Source organism: Propithecus coquereli, unplaced genomic scaffold (assembly GCF_000956105.1).
Source record: "Propithecus coquereli isolate 6110/MARCELLA unplaced genomic scaffold, Pcoq_1.0 Scaffold3, whole genome shotgun sequence".
Taxonomy (NCBI): Eukaryota; Metazoa; Chordata; class Mammalia; order Primates; family Indriidae; genus Propithecus; species Propithecus coquereli.
The window spans coordinates 16,239,996-16,258,491 of NW_012148618.1; the positions used below are offsets into that span (position 1 = coordinate 16,239,996).

Here is an 18,496-nt window from a genome sequence, read left to right on the forward strand (position 1 = left end):
CGCTCCAGCGCTCACCAAAGCAAGTCACTGAGCTGCTCTGAGCCTCGGTGGCCTCATCTGTGAAATGAGCGTGGGAATAGCTGTCTTTCCGGGAAATCGTAGGAACCTGGTGAGAAGCCCAGGGCACCCTGGCGGACCCAGCACAAACTGCCAGAGCCTCTCTCCACAGCGCCCCACCTCCACCTTTGCCCGTCCAGATTATGCAAAGCTGTTGGCACCCAGGGGCGGGTCCGTCAGGTGGCCTCCGTGTCCTCTGTGCACACGAGCGCGCGGGGCCACGCTCCAGGGCCCACTGGGGTTAGGGGTTAATCTGCCCTGCTCGCTCACCCGCCCGGCGGGCAGCTCTCTGGGCCGGCTGGACCCCAGTTCCTGGCTCTGTCCTCCGCGAGCACGCAAAGCCCCGGTGCACCGGGTATGCAGTCTGCACTGGTTATGGTGCCTGGGCAGCGGCGCCGGGCGGGGCAGCGGCGAGAACTTCCCGACCTTTCCTGGGGGGAGCCTCGCTCTCCCCGCCTCCAGCCACTGCCTGGAGGGCGCGGAGGGCGGGCGGGTCCCTAGCAGAGGCCTTGAGCCCCAGAAGGGATCGGCCGTTTTTGCTGCGCCAACGCAGTGGCGGAAGGCTCCGCTCACCCCTGGGTAAGAGGCATCCGGGAGCCGATCTCTGGCCCTCGGCCAGGGGAGGGGGACAGGGCGGGGACGGAGATCACCAGTGAGGCTCGCTGTTGGCCCAGCTCTGCCTCCGCAGCTGGGACTCCGCAGACGCATTGCGCGGCGCCCCAGACTTTCTTTCCCCAACCCCCGGGCACCTGCAGCTTTTGCCGCCCTTGTCTGTGACCCGGTCTTGGGACTTTTGCTTCCTTCTCCGAGTATCGGAGCTTCGTGGAGCTGAGAGGGCGATCTGCGAAGGGCGGTTAAAAACCGAAATATCTGTGGATTTGGTGTGTGGAGATTTCTGGCGCTTTCCACTTGTTGACTGTCACTCACCACGGTCCCGGAGCGGGAGTGGGTGCTCAGCCTTCGGGGGTCAGAGACTGACATCGCCCGTCTGCCCATAGGGTGACACATTTATCCACCGACACTGCGCAAGGGACAGAGGGGCCCTCCACGGGTCACCTGCGGCTGGAACCTGTAGGGGAGAGCATTTAGGGCATGTGCCGAACCGGAACTGGTGGAAAGGGTCCTCTGGTGGAATCAGGGCTCCTTTCCTTTCCTCTTCATCTGTATTTTAGTCATTAAAACCCCAACCTAGCTTTTTGCTCAGAGACAAAGCCTCTGAATTTGCCTGGGCTCCCTCTGGGATCTGACCCATTTTTGTGCCATGTACCCCTTTGGCAGCCCTGGAAAGACTAAGAACCGCTTTCTCAGAGCAATACTTTTAAAGGTATAAAATAAAGACAGAGTATTATAAAGGAAACTAATTGCAAAACACTTGTCAAAATATTAAAAGAATTTATGATATAGTTATATATGTGCCTTTTTTTTAAACTAATGCTTTATTAAATAATGAGATCTAGCAGTGGACCTAATAACTACCATAATTTTGAAGTAGTAAAGAGCATAAACAATATTTCAAGACATAGGCAACACCTGTATAATAAGAAAATAACTGTGATTTCTATTGGTGATGAAGTCTTAGGTACTGCTAATACTCCTGTGGTTTGTTGCCTACGTACATAATTGGAGAAAATGTTAAATTTCAATTAAATATTAATGAAATAAAAGATGTAAATGTTAAATATTAGTGAAAATAGATATAAATTTTTTTCCACAGAAGTTCATGGCCCTCTGGTTAAAATCCCCTGATAGTAGAAAGGGCACTGCTCAGCAAGTCAGGAGGTCAGAAGACTTGGCTTCTGGGCTCTACACATCCACTGACACTTCCAAGGTCCAGCATGACCCTGGCTTTGGAACTTCTTTGAGCCTCAGCTTCTTCATTGTACAGTGGAGATAATAGCACCTTCCCATGTATTTAAGGCAACCAGCACTGCATCTGGTACAGAGAGGTGAAGTAGGTACCGTTTACTAGAACTTGTCTGTATCCCTCCCAAGCTTATGGCTGTCACCATTGTATCCCCAAACCTGGTACATGGAAGGCACTCAGTAAATATTTATTGAACGAATACATGGGTTGAAGAGGGTTGCTTGTAACTACAACTAAAAAAAAAAATTCATCAAGGAGACAGCTGGTGGTTTAGGAAATGACTGTTTAAATTTGAGGGTTTTTTTTAAAACTGGTTGAACAAATATATAAACACATCTGGATCTGGAGTGCTTGAAATGTCAGCCGGAGCCCATGGATCTGTGTGTGGTGTTCTGCCAAAGAAAATGAAGTTGAGTGTAGGAAGGAAACCAGGATTTCGTTGCAGAACAGTTTCTCCTCCATCTTGCCTGTGTCGAGGCTTGTTAATCCGATGTGTTGTAACACAGGAAATGTCTTACGATGAATGGACACAGACCCATGACGAGGCATTTCTGGGTGTAGATGTACATTCCTCTTTCCTCTTTTCTTTTCACCTTTCCCTGATCCACTACCTGCTACATAACTCCTCTCTGACTCTGAAGATTTGGTAATAGGGGCAAGTGTGGGTAGTTTGCTAAAAGCTGCCCAGACTAGGCCTGAAGCCAACTAGTTGCTTTTTAATTCCCAGCCTTAAAAGTCTATGTAGTCTAACAAATGTGTATGGTACTAATAAAGTAAAGTAGATCCAGCCAACCATCCCTGTGACTTACTCTGTGAAAGTGCTAAATTGGGGCAAGAGGTGGGGAGAGAACTTTGTAAAACAGGAAATTTCGAACACGCTGGTGCTGTCTATGCCTGTAACTTTGGGAAGGGCAAACACTGGTGTTATGGACCGTGTGCGCCGCCTCCCTGCCCCCAAATTCATGTGTTAAACCCTAACCCCCAGTGTCCTGGGATGCGACTGTATCCAGAGATAGGGCCTTTAAAGAGGTAATTAAGTTAAATTAGGTCATTAGGGTGGGACCCTACTCCAATATGAGTGGTGTTTTTATCAGAAGAGGAAGAGACATCAGGCGAATGTGTGCAGAGAGAAAAGGCCGTGAGAGGACATAGCAAGAAGGTGTCGTCTGCAAGCCAAGGAGAGAGGCCTCAGGAGAAGCCGGTACTATCACACCTTGGTCTTGGACTTTCAGCCTCCAGAACCGTGAGAAAATAAATTTCTGTTGTTTGAACCATCCAGTCTATAGCATTTTGTTGTGATGGCCTTAGCAAATTAATACTACTGTGCACCCCACCTGCCTGGAAGAGTCTTATACATACTTTCTTTCTACAGACACTCTGTATGGTCCCTTGGATCCTGGCTGAGGTCATTTAAGCTATATTTACTTTTACAAGTCTGACTGTTAGGAAAAGAACTTGGTGTCTTCAGCAAATGACCCAGGTTAGCTGTTGTGCCCTGTACATAGTAGGTGCTTTATAAACACATGGTTGGTGATGGGGTGATGGTACATCCTTAAGTGCCGTGGGGTGACTCCCTTCTAATCATAATGAATGTCCAAGTTTCGGTCTTAGCCCAGCCCGCTGGGAACTTTCATTCTGTCTAGCTGGGAACTAGCAGCTCCAGCTTATCCATGTTAATGGAGAGGAAATACCTGTGTCTTTATCCTGGAACCCATCCCTGACTTTTGGAAGTGGGGCCTGTGGTGATTTTGCTCTATGATACTTTCTTGTTTCCTTGGCTGTTTGACTGAGGCAGTCCCCGATGTCTCCATAGGAAAATGATGTGTTTTAACAACCAACTTGTTTAGAGTATACATTGTGAGAGCTCCTCAAGAAAGTACTGAGTCTAGTAAATTTGGTTTTGGGTTTCTGTGAGCACGTAAATGATGCTTGAGATGGATGAGATGTCCATCTTATTCTCTGGCCATCTGAGTTTGGATGATAATCATGAGCCAAGGTCCAGGTGACCAACTCTAAGCTGGTTTCGAATCAGAGTAATAAGGTCTTCAATGTCAGTTAGACACATCTTCTTATTTTATACTCAGGGAAATGGACTCAAAATGGTTAAGTGACTTGCTCAGGTCTGGCAGTCTCTGTTTCCTCACCTATAAGATGGAGATAATAATTCCCACCTCTCTGGTTGCTGTGAGAAATTACATAAAGCACATATCATAATGCCGGTCACATAGCAAGTCTTCAACAAATGATTTTTTTCCAGATGCTTTTATTATGCCTGGGTTAGTGCACCTACCCACAGCAGCTGCCCGGTGAATCACCGTGGATAATGGTGCAGGTGTGGCACTTGGGGACAGAGACTGAGAGGAATGGTTTTCATTTTGATTATGTTCCAGTTCTGGATATAAACCCTTATCATTCTTTGCCACAGTAATTCACAGCTCTGATCAATCTAAAGAGTCAGCCGAACAAATGTCTACTTGTTGCTGTTTGAATGCCAACTTGTGAACCTTCACGTCCCTTTTCTCCTCATTTAGAGGATCACAAACCTTTAGAGAAGGAAGGGACCCTTCCTTCCTTGAAGCCAGCCTGCCCAATCCTTTATCCCATTGATGAAGAAAGTATGGCCTGGAATGGCTAAGGAAGAGCCCTACCTGGCACTACTTGCAATGTGGACCTGTGTCATCTAGTTGGACATAGAGACTCTCGCTGTTAGGGAAAACAGCACAACTGGTATCTTGTCTACATCTCATTCTGTCCTAACCATTAAAGGACTGAGTTTAGTGTCTCCTACAACCACGTTCAAAGAACAAATGTATACCTCGGAATTAAAGAATCTTTTCTCATTGTGCTAGGACCTCACACACTGGATTCCAGGGAATGATATGCCTGGGTAATTGGTCAGTCCCTGTTTACAATGAAACTCTACCATTCAGAGTCTCCTTGCATGAGAGACTCCCGAGGCTGATGAGTAATTTTTCTGTGGTCATTTAACAGATTCAGGAAACCAAGGCCTAAGTTGATCCCTGCTGTGTGACTGGTAGCAATGTAATTCCACATCAGGCTTCTTTTCCCAGGGAACTGGGTTCTGTAGTCTGCAGATGGGCACACACAGGCACATGAAGACTTTGAAAGGAAACCTCAAATATACTTGACCAGAGGCTAACTGTGAATGGTGGGGTTGAAGGAGAGCTGAGTTGTGCTTATTTATACACTAGAACGTGAGAAGTCAAGTCCCCACTGACTAAAGCAAGTGGAAAAACAAGGCTTTTTTTTTTTCCTATAGAATTCAGTCAAAACCCTTAACTTTCAATTGAAATAATCCAATTGAATGACTTATTTTTTTCCTTTTCTGGAGCCCGAATGCAAGTATTTTCCTTATGTAAATATATTTTTAGTTTTCTGCTTAGCAATTGTATTGGTTCGGTGAAATTGTCAGTCCTCCCATTATAATGCTTTCTCTGATTATAAAAACTGTAGGCTAGGGAAACTTGAAGGAACTTTCTCAGTAGCAAAGGGAGCTACTGTTTCATTGGAATCTTCATTAGTGACTCTTAATTAGTAACTCTTTAAAGAAAATTCCCATAGTTTGTCCCTAATGAGTTAGGGAACTAAAGAACCCCACTGTGGCTCCAAACCTTGAATTATCAGAGAGCTGCATATGATTGCTCCTGTTTCTTTGATGACTCAGTCCTTGTCCACAACTGGACTTGATTCATAGCTTAATATTTAAACAAATGTTTGGGTTTATAACAGCTCCAGAGGGAGGGTTCCAACATCGCCCTGAAGGGCTAAGATTGCTCCATTTTCCTTATTTGTTAACAATATAGTAATCCAGTTCCACGCAGGCGAGGAAACGCTGCCATTACTCAAGAGGAGGTGTGCCAAGGGGAAGGGTACGGCAGTTAATCCCTTCACGGAACAACACTCAGTTGATTTTCAAGGGTGGTAATTTCCTTCTCTCTCACTCTGCTTTGGACTTTTACTGCGTTTTGAGAAATCCAGTGCTGTTACATCCTCTCCATTATATCTGCCTGAACACGTGGATGTAATGTCATAGTTCACATTCCTCCTTCTTCTTTATTCCATACAGCTAATTGTTGCAAAACTTCCTTCAACACGTGTCTCACATTCACAGCTTCATCTCAGTTCCCACCAGCTCTTACTGGTGCCTCAATTTCCGAAACAGCCATCTAATGGATTTTCGCATTCCTGGCCTTTCCTGTTGCAATAGACGGACTCTTCTCGTTCACTGCTGGCTCTGCAGTGCCTAGCACAATGCCTGGCATGTAGTAAACACTCAAGAATGCTGAGCTCAACTGAATTGCTCCAATTCATCCTGTCAATTTTCCCAGGGGAATCTTTCTAAGTCTTTCTTTATTTTTTTAAAAGCCAGTCAAATTTAGCAGTGTCTAAATCTTTCTAAATCCAGTTTCACTAAGAATTTCCAAGGACTCTCACTGCCATCGCAGGGACGGCAAGCTCAAATACCCACCAGGGCTGGGCAGGTAACTTAAATGAGCAAGGAGGCTGGGTGGGGGTGGGGTGAACTGGAAACTTGAGATGACCAGTGACTGCTCAGCTCCAGCCAAGGGTTTCCATGTGAGAATGTGGGCTTGGTGTTGCCGGAAGCCAACAATCTGGAATTTTTTTGGCTAGATCTCCAAAATTTGTAACGTTGGCAACTAGTTCAAAATTCAAGAAAACACTGTGAGCCAAACAAAACACAGCATTTGGCCTGCAGATTGCTGCTTTGTGACCCCTAGATGGGATTACTATTGTCTAGGATTAAGCTCTCAGACCTAGATGTTAGTAACATACGCCTGCGTGATCTTATTTCTCTCTCTTCCCAGTGCACACCTGCCCTAGGCTGCCCTCCTTTTTATCCACAGTTAGGCGATTCTCATTCCAACTGATTCTACTTCCAGAACCTTAAATCCAATTGTCCACAACAAGCTCAAACAGGCTCTTGCCTTAACTTCCCTGTTTGTGCTCACATAACTCCTTTCTCTTCAGCTGCCTGGATGTCAGCTTTGACTTGTTTTTCTCCCAGAGGCCGTTCTACTTCTCCGAAATCATTCTTTTTTCCCATCCTCTCTTTTATCTGAATCTTTATTTGCATTTCTAATGCTAACACCTAATTCAGGCCCTATCACTCACACTCACTCTCCTAACTGATTTGCCGAACTGGTTTTGTTTCTCCTCCAACTTAATTTGCTCTACACTAGATTCCTCTTAAGCTGCCCTCTTTGTTCTATCACTTCCCAGAGCTTTGTTTTTCCATGGAAGGCCTCAGTGTCTTGGCACGGCCCTTCATAATACGGTTAAGATATTTCCTTCTTGTCATTTCAAAGTCAGTCAAATCTGGCCTGCCTGTCATTGCCCAAACACTGCCTGATTGATAAGCTGGGCTTCCCGTCTTATCAGTCAGCATATCTGGGAAACAGTTGGCACACTGAAAGTGTTTTTACCGAGGGCTTAATGAAATAACTATTTACAGAGGCTCGGGCAGGCTTAAGGGAAATGAACGAGAGGGCGAAGCAATTGTATTGGTTTGGGGCTCGAGGATGCATAGAGGGGATGGACGGAGCTGCAGCTGAGGAGAGGGCCACCCCACAGGAGCCAAGGCCTTCAGCTGAGGGATGCGGCTATTGCTGAGGGGAGGCTTGGCAGAAAGGGGGCTGGAGAGTATTTAGCCTGACCTCCCTCTTTTCCAACCTCTAATCTTCTAGTAATGCCTTCCATTGGATGAACCCAACAGGAAGGCACAGGGCAAGGGAGGCCAGTTGAACACCTTACAGGTGTGCTCTCAGGGCTCAGAACACGGGCAGAGAAGGGTGGAGAGAGACCTGGAGGGCAGTCACCACCTCTTGATTCATTTGCTTGTGCTGTTCCCTCCTCTTAGTGTACCCTCCCTCCCGTACAAGTTCCACTTACCAAAATGTTGCCAGGCTTTTACCCCCTGCTCGGATTCCACCTGTTTCCTCAAGCTTTCATCTATGATGCTTCATCAAAACACCTAATGGTATTTGGTTCATATTGATTACATGGCACTTTGCTTCTGCCACTGAAGCTACGGGTAGTTAGATGTATGCACATCTTTCTCTTTCTAGCTTGAGTAGGGATGTGTCCTAGCACTTTGTGTTTTCCTCTGCACTCGGCATACATTTTTTGGGATGAAGTTCTACTTTCCTTCATTGTACATATATGGGGCATATAAAAGTATTGAATAAATCCAGCCATCGGTTAATTCATTCTTTTTAGCAAATATTACTAAGATCCTTCATTGTACTGGCTGCTGTACTAGGAGCTGGGAATAAAACAGTGAATATGTCACATCAGGCCCTTGCGCTGACAAAGCATGCATTCTAGTGGAACGAAGTACATGTTAGTCCTTCCTCCTCTTCTCAACTATTATATCCTCTTGAAATGGCCTTTCCTGGTTCCTTATCTTAGCTGTGGCCCAAAGTCCAGCCCGAGTCCCAGCTTCTCTAGTCCCTCTAGCCCACACTGATTCTACAGTCGTATTACCTACGTTTCCCTTCTTGGAACTTTCTTGTAGTCACTCAGTTATGTGTTGACATTTTGACGCATCTACTTTCCCAGAGAGATTCAAACCTCTGGATGGTTTCAGACTCTGGTTCTAGACTCTGGTCTCATCTCTTCCCACTGACACTCTCTGGGCCCTTCTTGTCCTTCCCTGGGGTGGTCCAGATGGTTGGTGGTATAAGTAGAAAACCTTTGCAGCATACCAAGAGTATAACATTGAACTCTTTGGCCACCTTCTCAGGAACAGTTGCCAAAAATGGGGTACCTTTATTTTCTAACCCTACATCATTTCTGGACTAGTGGAAGGGGTGTTGGAGTTGGCTTCCAAAAATATGGGTTTATATTCCAGCTTGTAGATTTTTTTTTTCCTCTTAGAGACAGAGTTTCATTCTGTTGCCCAGGCTGTAGTGCAGTAGTGTGATCAAAGCTCACTGCAGCCTCAAACTCATGGGCTCAAGTGATCCTCCCTCCTCAGCCTCCCAAGCATCTGGGACTATAGGCTTGCACCACTTTGCCCAGTTAATTTTTCTTATTTTTTATAGAGATGAGGTCTTGCTATGTTGCCCAGGCTGGTCTTCAACTCCTGGTCTCAGGTGATCCTTCCGCCTCAGCTCGTGAATTTAACCAGCATGTCATTTAACTTCTCTGAACCTCAGTTTCAGAGAAGTAAATGGGAATAACAATATCTATCTCATGGAATTGTGAAGATTAAGTATGATGATATATGTATTAGCTTCCTATTGCAGATTTATATCTTACAGCACTGTAGTTGAGAAGTCTGGCACAGGTCTCACCAGTAAAATCAAGGTGCTGGCAGGGCTGCACTTCTTCTGGAAGCTCCAAAGGTGAATCTATTTCCTTTCTTTTTCTAGTTTGTGGATACTTCCTACATCTTTGGTTCCTGGCCCCCTTACTCCATCTTCAAAGACAGCAACTTTTCATCTTTCTGACCATTCTCCCATGGTCATGTCTGCCTCTGACCACAGCTAGGAAAGGTTTTCTGCTTTTAAAGATCTATGTGATTAGATTAGATTGGGCTTACCTGGATAATGCAGGCTATTCTCTTCATCTCAACGTCCTTGACTTAATTACATCTACAAAGTCACGTTTGTCATGTAAGGGAACATATTCACATGTCCTGGGGATTAAGGCATCTTTGTGGGGCGGCGGGGAGCGGCGCATTATTTTGCTTGTCACAGTCTACACTCAGGCTCCCAGAGATCCATACCCATCCCACATACAGAATATTATTTCCTCCAGTCCAAATTCCCCCAAAGTCTCAACCCATTACAGCATTAACTCAAGTCCAAATTCTAATCTAAGTCTCATTAGCTCAAAAGTTTCCATTTCATCATCTAAATAATTTAATTATGTATAGATGAGGTTCTGGGTATGATCTATCCTCGGGAACAATTCCTGTGAAACTAAAGAAACAAGTTATTTGTTCCCAAAATACGATGGTAGAATAGGCATAGAATAAAAGTTAAAGACATTTCTGGTTAAAAAAGGGAGAAAATGAGAGGGAAAAAGGAGTCACCAGTCCCAAGAAATTTCAAAATCCAACTGGACAAATTCCATTTGGTTTTAAGGCCTGGGAATGATTCTCTGTGGTTTTCAGCTCTGCCCTCTGGGACATCCTTCCTTTTTCATGAAATGTAGCATGTGTTCACAGCTGCATAGTTCTAGTTTATTTTTGTTCAACATTTAGTCCTTCAGTCTATTTCTTTTCTCTTGCATTTTACTAAAAGCAGCAAGAAAAACTCTGGCTCCATCTTCAGTACTTCACTTGGAAATCTCTTCAGCTAAATGTTCAATTTAATCTTTTACAATAGTCCCCACCCCCCATCCATTTTTTTGCTTTCTGCAGTTTCAATTCAAACATATAAGACAACAGATCACCACAAGGAACACCCATATATGTACATCAGTTAGCTTCAAGTTGCTAACACCTCGTGACCCATCTTGTTTCACCTACACGCCTATACACCCTCCTGAAATATTTTCAAGCAAATTCTAAATCATTTTAACTGTTAGAATTTCAGTGTATATTTCTAAAAGATAAAGACTTTTTTTTTTTTGAGACAGGGTCTCGCTCTGTTGCCCGTGCTAGAGTGCAGTGGCATCATCATAGCTCACTGCAACCTCAGACTCCTGGGCTCAAACGATCCTCCTGCCTCAGCCTCCCAAGTAGCTAGGACTACAGGTGCACGCCACTATGCCCAGCTAATTTTTCTATTTTTTGTAGAGACAGGGTCTGGGAGTCTCACTCTTGCTCAGCCTGGTCTTGAATTCCTGGCCTCAAGCAATTATCCCACCTTGGCCACCCAAAGTGGTGGGATCGCAGGCATGAACCAACCTGGCCAAAAATAAAAAAAAGTCTCTTAAAAAACTAAATCAGTACTATTATTGCACCTTACTGACAAAAAACCTCATATTTTCTTCTTTTCAATTTACTTAGTAAGCTAAAATTTAATACCATATATTCCCTCCCACTCCATTCCATGGGATTCAACCAAGTTGCTTTAAATTTGAATGAGAATAAAATTCAGCCAGTAGACATTTTGCCTGAATTATCAGGTAGTTTGAATTAAATTCTGCTACTTTATTAGTAACGTGACCTTAGGCAAGTTCTCTAACCCTATTCTAAGCCTCAATTTTCTCATCTGTAAAATGGGGATACTATTTACAGAGTTGTGGGGAGTTTCTGAGACAACATAACTATTAACAGTAAACACTCAGTAAATGTTAGCTATTATCATGATGATAATTTCTTCCTACTTTTTCTTATCAAATCCTCTCTTCTGGAAATAATCTGGTTATGAGGTATAAATAACTGATGATAATGTTAGGTCTGACTTAAATAGGCCCAGAAAGCCCAAGTGGGAGGATGTAGTTGAAGAGAAGTCTTCCAGACATCTCACCACCTGGGCATTAGGTGTAAACCTGACCCGTGCTGTGTAGACAAGGCTCACTCTTGCCTCAGAGACTAGAAGCCACAGGGATCCAGAGTGACAGCTCAGAGACAGCTCAGCCCAGTTCCGGTGTGAGGAATGGGTGAGGGGCAAGAGCTGAGGCTGTTTCTTGTTTGCTTTCTGCTTTGATTTTGGAAGTGTTCTTTAAAGGTGGTCTGTTAAAGGTTGGATCTGTGGTTATTGAAAATCAGAGCGAAGTGGGCCCAGCCTGGCCTAGGCTTGAGATAAAACAATTAGGAACTGTAAAAAGACTCACTGTTTCCTCAGAAGCAGAAATAGCTGCAGCGTTGACTGCAAGCCTGCTGGCTTGGTGGACCTTTGCAACGAATGCTGTAATTTTAGCTGCTTACACACAATGTCATGTGACATGAGATTAGGAAGTTTTTGACCCCACAGGCAGCCTGTACTGCTTGTCCAGCAAGGGCCGCTGAGGAAAGGTGTGGTGTTCAAAGACTTGTCCAGACCTTGGCCTGGAGCCAGTGGCCAGTGATGTAAGTAGATGACCAGGCAGCTCTCTTAACTTTCAATCAGCAGGGATTTTACTTCTCCAGTTAGACTATGGACATATCAGCGCATTTATTTGGATGCTTTGAAGGAGGCATTCAATTGATTTAGAATTAATAGAGGGATTTTTATCTAACTTAAAAGCATGATATTATTTAATTATAAAATATATTACATGTGTCACTTGTTAAGTAAAAACTGAATTTGCCTTTTTATTGATTTTTTAAAAGTGTGTTTCACCTCGTAAGAATGTAGACATAAAGTAGTTGCATTCTTCTGTATCATTGGTAATTAACTTTTATTTCTTAAACTAACAAGTATATATGTTTCAGGCTGTCCTCTGGGGTGACTAAGAAGTCATATTAGATTTATACTCCTTGACTGTTCTGTTGACAGAGGTTTTCTGTTTCTTCTCTGCTGACTTCAGGGTCGAGTTTGGCCTTCCTTTCTTTTCTTCTGCTTTCTGGTTAAGATTGTTTGGCTGTTGCAACAACCAGAAAAACAGACAGCTGACAGAAGCAATTGACTTAAGTCAACAACAGAAATTATTTTGGTTCCTGAGTGATATTTTCTGACACTACGTCTAACACAAAACGTATGGTTCCCAACACCAGTCAGTTCTCTGACACCAACTGAGTGCCCAACAGTTCAATTCAGTTCTGACGTTACTTCCTGGAGTTAGCACGGACCCTGTAGGTTAAAGGCTCAGTCCCGCAGACTGCCCCCACCTCGGATGCCAGCCAGGCAGCGCATCTGCTGCTTGTCCCCAGGTGATCCACACTTGTGTCTGGCTGACTGCGAATTCCAGGGTTCCCACGATCCCCCCTCGGGTTTGATAATTAGCTAGAACTACTCAAAGAACTCAGGAAAACACTTTACTTATGTTTACTGGTTTATTATAAGGGATACAACTCAGGAATGGCCAAATATTTCATAGAAGAGATACGTAGGCCAAGGTATGGGGAGCGGCGCTGCAGAGCTTCCGCCGCCCCTCTGTGCTCGCGGCCCTCCCAGTGCAACATGTTCACTGACCTGGAAGCACTTTGGCTCCGTGTTCAAGAGTTTTTCTAGAACTTGGTCTTCAGGCTTCTCCCCTCCTGGAGATCAGGTGTGGAGCTGAAAATTCCAGCCTTCTAATCACAATCACGTGTTTGGTCTTTCTGGTGACCAGCTCCCATCCTGATCTATCTAGGGGTCCCACCCTTGGTCACCTCATTAACACAAACTCAGGGGCTCGTTCTGAACAACAAAAGTTACTCCTATCACTCAGAAAATTCCAAAGGTTTTAGGAGTTCTGCGATAGGAACCAGAATAAGGACCAAATATAGTTTTTATTATGCCACAGTTCCAAAGTGGTATTTTAAAAACTTATGCTTATTCATCATTGCCCTGGGGTGCTTCTAGTCTTTGACTCTAGACTGCTTTCTCCACACACGGCGTTAGATTATGGTTCTAGGTTTGCTGATCTGGAAGTTTAGATGATGTTACACTGTTAGATGGAGAGAGTTACTGAGATTTTTGGGAGTTTCGAAACTTGGGACATTTGCCCTAGAACATTCTTTTGTATTTTTGGAATTGTTGTTTATAGTTGGAAAGTGAAATTTGACAGCAAAGGCCATGATATTCTGCTTCATGGTTGTTATTAATGATGTGGATGAAACCAGTTCAGAGGACATTGCGTTTATAAATACTGAATCCAGAAACAGGCTACGAGTCACTGCTGAAATAAGACAGAAGCAGCCTTCTTGGCTGAGTGGGGAAATATTTGTCTTAACTTTCAAGAGAAGAACCACAGTGTGTTAGGCTGGAAGGGAGCTAGGAGGTCAAATGACCTCAGATTGAGTGGCTGGAAAAAAGAAACTTAGCCAGGCCTCCTCCACCCATGGGGCTAAGATACAGTGTCAGGACCGTGAAAACATGGTGTCCTTTTTCTGGGAAGTTGTGGGAAATATATTTGCTTTTTGTTTTCCATTTAACATTATCACACAAGCATTGTTTTGTCGTTGTTGATACACAGTTATTCTAAAGATCACAGATGGTATAGTGTAGAGGTCTAAAGTAGAGGCCTGGGTTCAAATCACAGGGCAGCACTTATGGGTTGTATGACCTTGAGAGAGTCACTTAACTGCTACCTGCCTCCGTTTTACCATCTGTAAAAGGGGATGATAACGGTGGGCAACTCACAAGTTAAATGCTCATGTAAAGGACTTAGTATTTGTTAGTTACTACCATCAAAATGAAGATTTTATTAACATTAATATGTATATAGTAAAAATTTTTATAAAATACAGAAAAGCAGAAGAAATCAGAATCACTCATTATTCTAAAACCCAGAGAAAACCACTTACCCAGTGCTAAGATAGATTTTGGCTGTCTTTTTTTTTTTTCCTCCAATGCATTTTCTCTTACATAGTTGAGATAATATTGCATTTCCAATTTGTATCCTCATCATAACATAAGCATTTTATTTATATATTATTTGTAAACATAATTTTAAAAGACCACCTAAGTCATTTTGTGTACCATATTTTACTTATCCTTTCCCCAGTGTTCTGACATTCAGACTGCTCTCTGCCCCCATATTAAATTGGAGACCTGAGCCTTCCCTGGCTGGTACGGAGCTTGTAGTTGTTTTTTTCTGTCCCTAGGACATAATCAGCACTAGTCCACAAATCAGTTAACAGAAGGTTGACATATTATGGGTCAGTTTGTGAGAAATATCTTTGTAATAGTGTTTCTTCTTCAGTATTAGAGGTTATCTCCTTGGACTAGATTCTCAGAAATGGAAATACAGGGCCCAAGGATGATAAGTGTTATTTTCTAGAAGGGTTGCATTGATTTTAGACTTGGCAGCAACAATGTATGAGCCTGCCCTCCTTACTGGGGGCCTCCGAATCCCCTCCCTCCAGCTCTGGGTTGCTTCTCAGATATGAAATAGTGAGGAAATTGTCAGTGGTGCCAAAACTCTGAAATAGAGTTAATCTTAATTAAAATTAGCACCCCTGGCTCCTCCTTCCCACTGCCCATCATTTTTCCCATCCAGGGCCTGCCCTTCTTTCTTTCCTAGCCCCCCTCCCCTCTCAGCCTTCTCTAATCCTCTCAGCAGCCTTCCTTTTCTCCAGTGGGGGAGGAGGGTGTGGGGGGAAATGACATAATTAAATTGTTCCATTAAGATGTTAGTGACCTTAGCAGCTAGAAGCGTTATTCCCTGGCTGGGCATTTGCATGTTAATAAGGGTTCTTGGAGCGGTGTTGAACCTGAAGGACTGAACTTGGTGGTAGAACCTGGGGCACTGTAATACCCAGGAGGGAGAGATCCTCAGTGTGGCCCTTAAAGTTATACAGGTGGGTGGGGGCCTAGAGGTCAGGCCAATTCTATGCATGGGGGAAGCAAAGGCCAGTCTCTGAGAAGCCTTTGTTTCCTCTCTGCCAAAGCACGAGCTGCTCAGCTTAGAAACATGTTTTCCTAAATGTAAAAGTGCGTCTCTCAGAGGAACTACTGAGGAGAAATTGTTTGCCGAATTGGCTATAATAAAAGGCTGGTCAGCAGCAAGTGCAGATTCTTTACGTAAAATATAACCTTATGATACCAGGCAGGGCTCCTTTTATGGCTTTTTTAAATCACCTGGTTGAAATTGCTGAAGGGGTGGAGGGCCTTTGCCTGCGTGATTTGATTAAATTGTACGTCCCTGGGTAAGCGGAGCCAGGAGGGCTCTGAGTGGGGGCCGAGGCCCTGACTGCCACAGTCAGAACCCTGAGTGGCAGAAGGTGGGTCTCTTGCCGGACTATTTCTGCTTCAGCAAAGTCTCGGGTGCCCTTGACCTCAAGGAATGTTACGGGTCTCTATCTGGACTCATACGTCAGTTTCAATGGACTGAGAAGCCAAAGAAAGCGTTGAGGAGCATGCCTGAGAGGAGAATGGGTCACAGCTGGATACAGCCGGATGGTGCCCTGGGTCTTACGGATGGATGAGGATGGGTACAGACGAGTTATTAGGAAAGATTCAAGGGTGGGGGATACCTGGTTCAGAAAAAGTCCTTAATGGCCTGATGGTAGGAGAATGGAGAGAGACGGAAAACCTAGCCGGTTGTTAGCTGCTAATCGAGTGCTCCCAGGATACCTGGGGACCACAGTCAGAGGAAAGCGGTCTTGAGAGATGGTGGGGACCAGCTGGAGTGGATCACATGTCAGCTTCCCCTTCCTCTCCAAAAGACAATGCCTTGGTCCCATGGTGGTCTCTGCCTTGGCACTCAGCCCTGTCTGTTCCCTTCTAGCCTGATCCCACCTGAAGATGTCTTCGCTGGTCACCTTGGTGTCTGGGTCCCGTGCCCGGCTCTTTGCCTGCCTCCTCAGGCTGGGCTCTCAGCAGGCCGGCCCCCTTCAGCTGCACACGGGGGCCAGCTGCGCAGCCAAGAACCACTACGAGGTGCTGGTGCTGGGCGGGGGCAGCGGTGGGATCAGCATGGCCGCCCGCATGAAGAGGAAGGTGGGTGCAGAGAACGTGGCTATTGTTGAGCCCAGCGAGGTAAGTCTCCCCTTTTGAGTGCCTGAGTGTGTGCACATGTGTGTGTGTGTGTGTGTGTGTGTGTGTGTGTGTGTGTAAGGGGTGGGGTAGGCATGGCTGTCAGGCACCAGGCCTTCATGTCTCCAAGTGCTTCTCCTGGGCATAAGAAGCTGCCCATCCCAAAGGACTGGGGGAAAGTGGAGGGAAAGAGGGCCAGAGGGAGGACAGATCTCTCTGTTTTTTGTGTTCTCCTTTGTATTGGTTTCTTAGGGCTGCCATAACAAATTACTACAAATTGGGTGGCTTAAAACAGCAGACATTTATTCTCTCACAGTTCCCTCGCCTCTCTGCTAGCTTCTGGTGGTTGCCCACAATTCTTGCCACTTCTTGGCTTGCAGCTGAGTTGTTCTATCTTCACTTGGTGTTCTCTGTGCGTCTCAGTGTCCCTGTGTCTTCATGTGACCTTTTTTCTTTTTTTTCCTTTGAGACAGAGTCTCACTCTCTTGCCCGGGCCAGAGTGTGCCGTGGTGTCATCCTAGCTCACAGCAACCTCCAACTCCTGGGCTCGAGTGCTCCTCCTGCCTCAGCCTCCCAAGTAGCTGGGACTACAGGCATGCGCCACCATGCCCGGCTGATTTTTATATATATATATTTTTTGTTGTTTGGCTAATTTATTTCTATTTTTAGTAGAGACGGGGCGTCATCCTAGCTCACAGCAACCTCAAACTCCTGGGCTCAAGCAATCCTCCTGCCTCAGCCTCCCGAGTAGCTGGGACTACAGGCATGCGCCCCCATGCCCGGCTGATTTTTTCTATATATTTTTAATTGTCCAGCTAATTTCTTTCTATTTTTTTTTTTTTGTAGTAGAGGAGGGGGTCTCGCTCTTGCTCAGGCTGGTCTCGAACTCCTGAGCTCAAACAATCCACCCGCCTCGGCCTCCCAGAGTGCTAGGATTACAGGCGTGAGCCACCGCGCCCGGCCCACGTGACCTTCTTATAAGGATACCAGGCATTGTATTTAGAGCATACTCTATTCAAGAATGACCTCATGTTCATTTTATTGCATCTGCAAAAACCCTATTTCCAAATAAGGTCACATACATACGTACTGGGATTAGAACTTCAACCCACAATTCAACCCATGACACTATGCCACCCCCATTCTCCTACCTGGAGGAAAACCAGTGGCCATTGCACTTTTCCTGTCTGTTCTAGTCTGGGGAAAGGACGATGAGTTGGATGGCTGAGAGGCCTCTGGAAAGCTGTCAGTGGGCTTGAGAAATTTAAGTGCAAGGGGATTATAAACAGATTATAAGGGAGAAAAGGTAGCTGACACTAGGAGGGAAGACTAAGTTTCATGAAAAACATTTTAAAATTGTCCAAAAGCTTCAGAAAAATATTCAATATTTTTGGTGGTTTGCCTAAGGTTTCCCATGGAACTAGTCATGCATCAGTTGGGAGCTGTATCCTTGGGAGGGAGAAGCAAATGGATCCGATGCCTATTTTGGGGGGAGGGTAGGACAAGAAAGGCAGACTCCTCTCCAAGATGTCTCCCCAGTAGAGGATGTTGCTACCCAGGGCTGTGGTCTGAGAGGAGACTAGGGGGCGCTGTCTGTCACTTTCCTTTTTAAAGTGGTGTCTCTTCAATTGAGGGACACCACTTTAAATGATGGTGGTCAGAGAGCTGTACCAGGTGGCCATTCTTTCCGGTGTATGTTGTACTGTAGCTAACCTGTGGGCAGGTCTCCCAGTTGGGCTTCTCTTTATAATGAGACTGGCTCTTCTGGGGACTGGGCACAGTTCAAGAGGCCAGAATCAAGTCTGTCCTGCCTTGAGAGGAAGCACAGGGCAGGAGTGTCTCAAAGGAGCTGCCAGTGGCTCAGGCTTTTGGTACTTTCCTGCTGAGTCTGGTTTAGTGGTAGCTGGAGGTGATGTTTGCAGTCTAAAAACCCGAGCTTGTATTTTTGTTTCTCTCCCTGTTCAAGATGGACTTGACATTGATGAGCTCTCACACCTGGAGACCTCTGCCCTCCTCCTATTTGTTCACATCCACT

At 45.1% G+C, this 18,496-nt stretch overlaps 1 protein-coding gene across 2 annotated transcripts in view; it reads left to right on the forward strand.

Moving 5' to 3' along the window:
• Positions 1-343: 343 nt before the first annotated feature.
• SQRDL (sulfide quinone reductase-like (yeast)) overlaps positions 344-18,496 on the forward strand; it is a 37,209-nt gene continuing 19,056 nt past the window's right edge. Inside the window, exons 1-2 of one of the 2 annotated variants that reach the window (XM_012649445.1) lie at positions 344-636; positions 16,214-16,464. In XM_012649445.1, coding sequence (XP_012504899.1) covers positions 16,231-16,464 — 234 coding nt within the window. In that variant the 5' untranslated portion in view covers positions 344-636; positions 16,214-16,230. Of the gene's footprint in view, positions 637-11,868; positions 11,928-16,213; positions 16,465-18,496 lie in introns of those variants that run through there. The other variant, XM_012649446.1, reaches the window with a different exon arrangement.